The sequence below is a fragment of the Myotis brandtii genome, unplaced genomic scaffold, assembly GCF_000412655.1.
Source record: "Myotis brandtii unplaced genomic scaffold, ASM41265v1 scaffold439, whole genome shotgun sequence".
Taxonomy (NCBI): Eukaryota; Metazoa; Chordata; class Mammalia; order Chiroptera; family Vespertilionidae; genus Myotis; species Myotis brandtii.
Genome location: NW_005366783.1, coordinates 463,103 through 464,988, shown reverse-complemented (window position 1 = coordinate 464,988; position 1,886 = coordinate 463,103). Strand labels below are relative to the sequence as shown.

The 1,886-nt window shown below is 60.8% G+C and overlaps 1 protein-coding gene across 1 annotated transcript in view; it reads right to left on the bottom strand.

Annotated features, from left to right (window-relative positions):
* CHRNA3 (cholinergic receptor, nicotinic, alpha 3 (neuronal)) overlaps positions 1-1,886 on the bottom strand; it is an 18,195-nt gene that overhangs the window by 3,405 nt on the left and 12,904 nt on the right. The window contains exon 4 of the mRNA XM_014546253.1: positions 7-685. Within this exon, the coding sequence (XP_014401739.1) occupies positions 7-685 (679 nt within the window). The remainder of the gene's footprint in view (positions 1-6; positions 686-1,886) is intronic.

The following is a 1,886-nucleotide window of genomic DNA, read 5'->3' as shown; positions in this document are numbered from 1 at the left end:
CATGACGCGGGGCAGCGCGTGCAGGAAGACGGCCTTCACCCAGGCGGGCATGGTGTGCGTGGTGGGCGTCCGGTAGTGCACGTTGAGCACGAAGACCGTGATGACGATGGACAGGGTGACGAAGATCATGGTGAACAGCAGGTACTCGCCGATGAGCGGGATGACCAGCGAGGTGGACGGGATGGTCTCGGTGATGACCAGCAGGAAGACGGTGAGGGAGAGCAGCACGGAGATGCAGAGCGTGACCTTCTCGCCGCAGTCGGACGGCAGGTAGAAGACCAGCACGGTGAGGAAGGAGATGAGCAGGCAGGGGATGATGAGGTTGATGGTGTAGAAGAGCGGCAGGCGCCGGATGTAGAGCGAGTAGGTGATGTCCTGGTAGATCTCCTCGCAGCAGTTGTACTTGATGTCGTGCTTGTAGCCGGGGGCGTGGATGATGGCCCACTCGCCGCTCTCCCAGTAGTCCTTGAGGTTCATGGAGGAGCCGACCAGGACCAGCTCGATCTTGGCCTTGTCGTAGGACCAGGAGCCGAACTTCATGGTGCAGTTCTGGTAGTCGAAGGGGAAGTAGGTGACGTCGATCTTGCAGGAGCTCTTGAAGATGGCGGGGGGGATCCAGGTCACCTCGCCCGTGTGCTTGACCAGGGCTTTGGTCTTGTCGTCCACCTGGAAGTCCCCCATGGCGCTGCGGGGAGAGAGGCGGGGCCGGGTCACGTCACACCGTCCGACACCCTCATCGCGCCTCGAGGAGGTCGCTGGCTCATCCCACCGCACACAACGCCTGTTGCATCGAGACACCCCAAGTGCCCCTTCTCTTGAAGGAGAGAAACAGGATGAAGGTTTGCCGGCCCAGAGGCAGGTTCCTAAGTGGACGCTCAACCCCTGAGCCACACCAGCCGGGTCTGTAAGTAAATTCTTAGCGGAACACACAGCCATCCCCACTCGTCTATGGCCTAATGGCTACTTTTTTGTTTGTTTGCTAATCCTCACCCGAGGATATTTTCCCATTGATTTTTAGAGAGAGTGGAAGGGAGGGGGAGAGACACATCGATGGGTTGCCTCCTCCACACGCCCCGACCACGGCCGGGGATGGAGCCTGCGACCAAGGTACGTGCCCTGGACTGGAATCGAACCCGGACCCTTTAGTCCGGGGACTGACGCTCTGTCCACTGAGCCAAACCGGCTAGGGCTATCTATGGCTACTTTTAAAAATATATATTTTTTTATTGATTTCAGAGAGGAAGGGAGAGAGAGAGAAAAAAACACCAATGATGAGAATCATTGATCGGCTGCCTCCTGCATGCCCCCTGCTGGGGATGGAGCCCGCAACCGGGGCCTGTGCCCTGACTGGGAATCGAACTGTGACCTCCCGGTTCATGGGTCGATGCTCAACCACGGAGCCACGCCAGCCGGGCCGATCCCCTCATTTTACTGAAGAGGATACGCAAGCCCAGGGAACAGGATCGAGCAGCTTGGGCCCCTGCAGAGCTGGTGGCAGAGCCGTGACCACCCAGGACTCGGGTCCCCAGGTGAGGAGGCGCCTAACCCCGTGGGCTCCGAGGCCGGGTGTTGGCGAGAAGCCGGTCTCGGTGGCTGACGCACGTCCCGCTGTTTTCCAGGGATCCTGGTCATCAGAGGCCTGTGTGCTGACCGGCAGGGTCAGCAGCCTGTCTCTGCCACCAGGGGGCAGAGAGGACCCGGCCTGGCCTGGGATCGGGCTCAGCGCCAGCCACAGAGGGGCCCTGGGTAAGCACCTGCTGACTGAGCGAATGACCAGGAAATAAAGGCCGATCTCCGGTCACAGGGGCACCAGGAGAGGCTGACAGGGAGGACAGCGGGCGGGGAGGGGGGGCGGGGGGGGCTCTGGGCCTGTGTGCTCTGAGCAG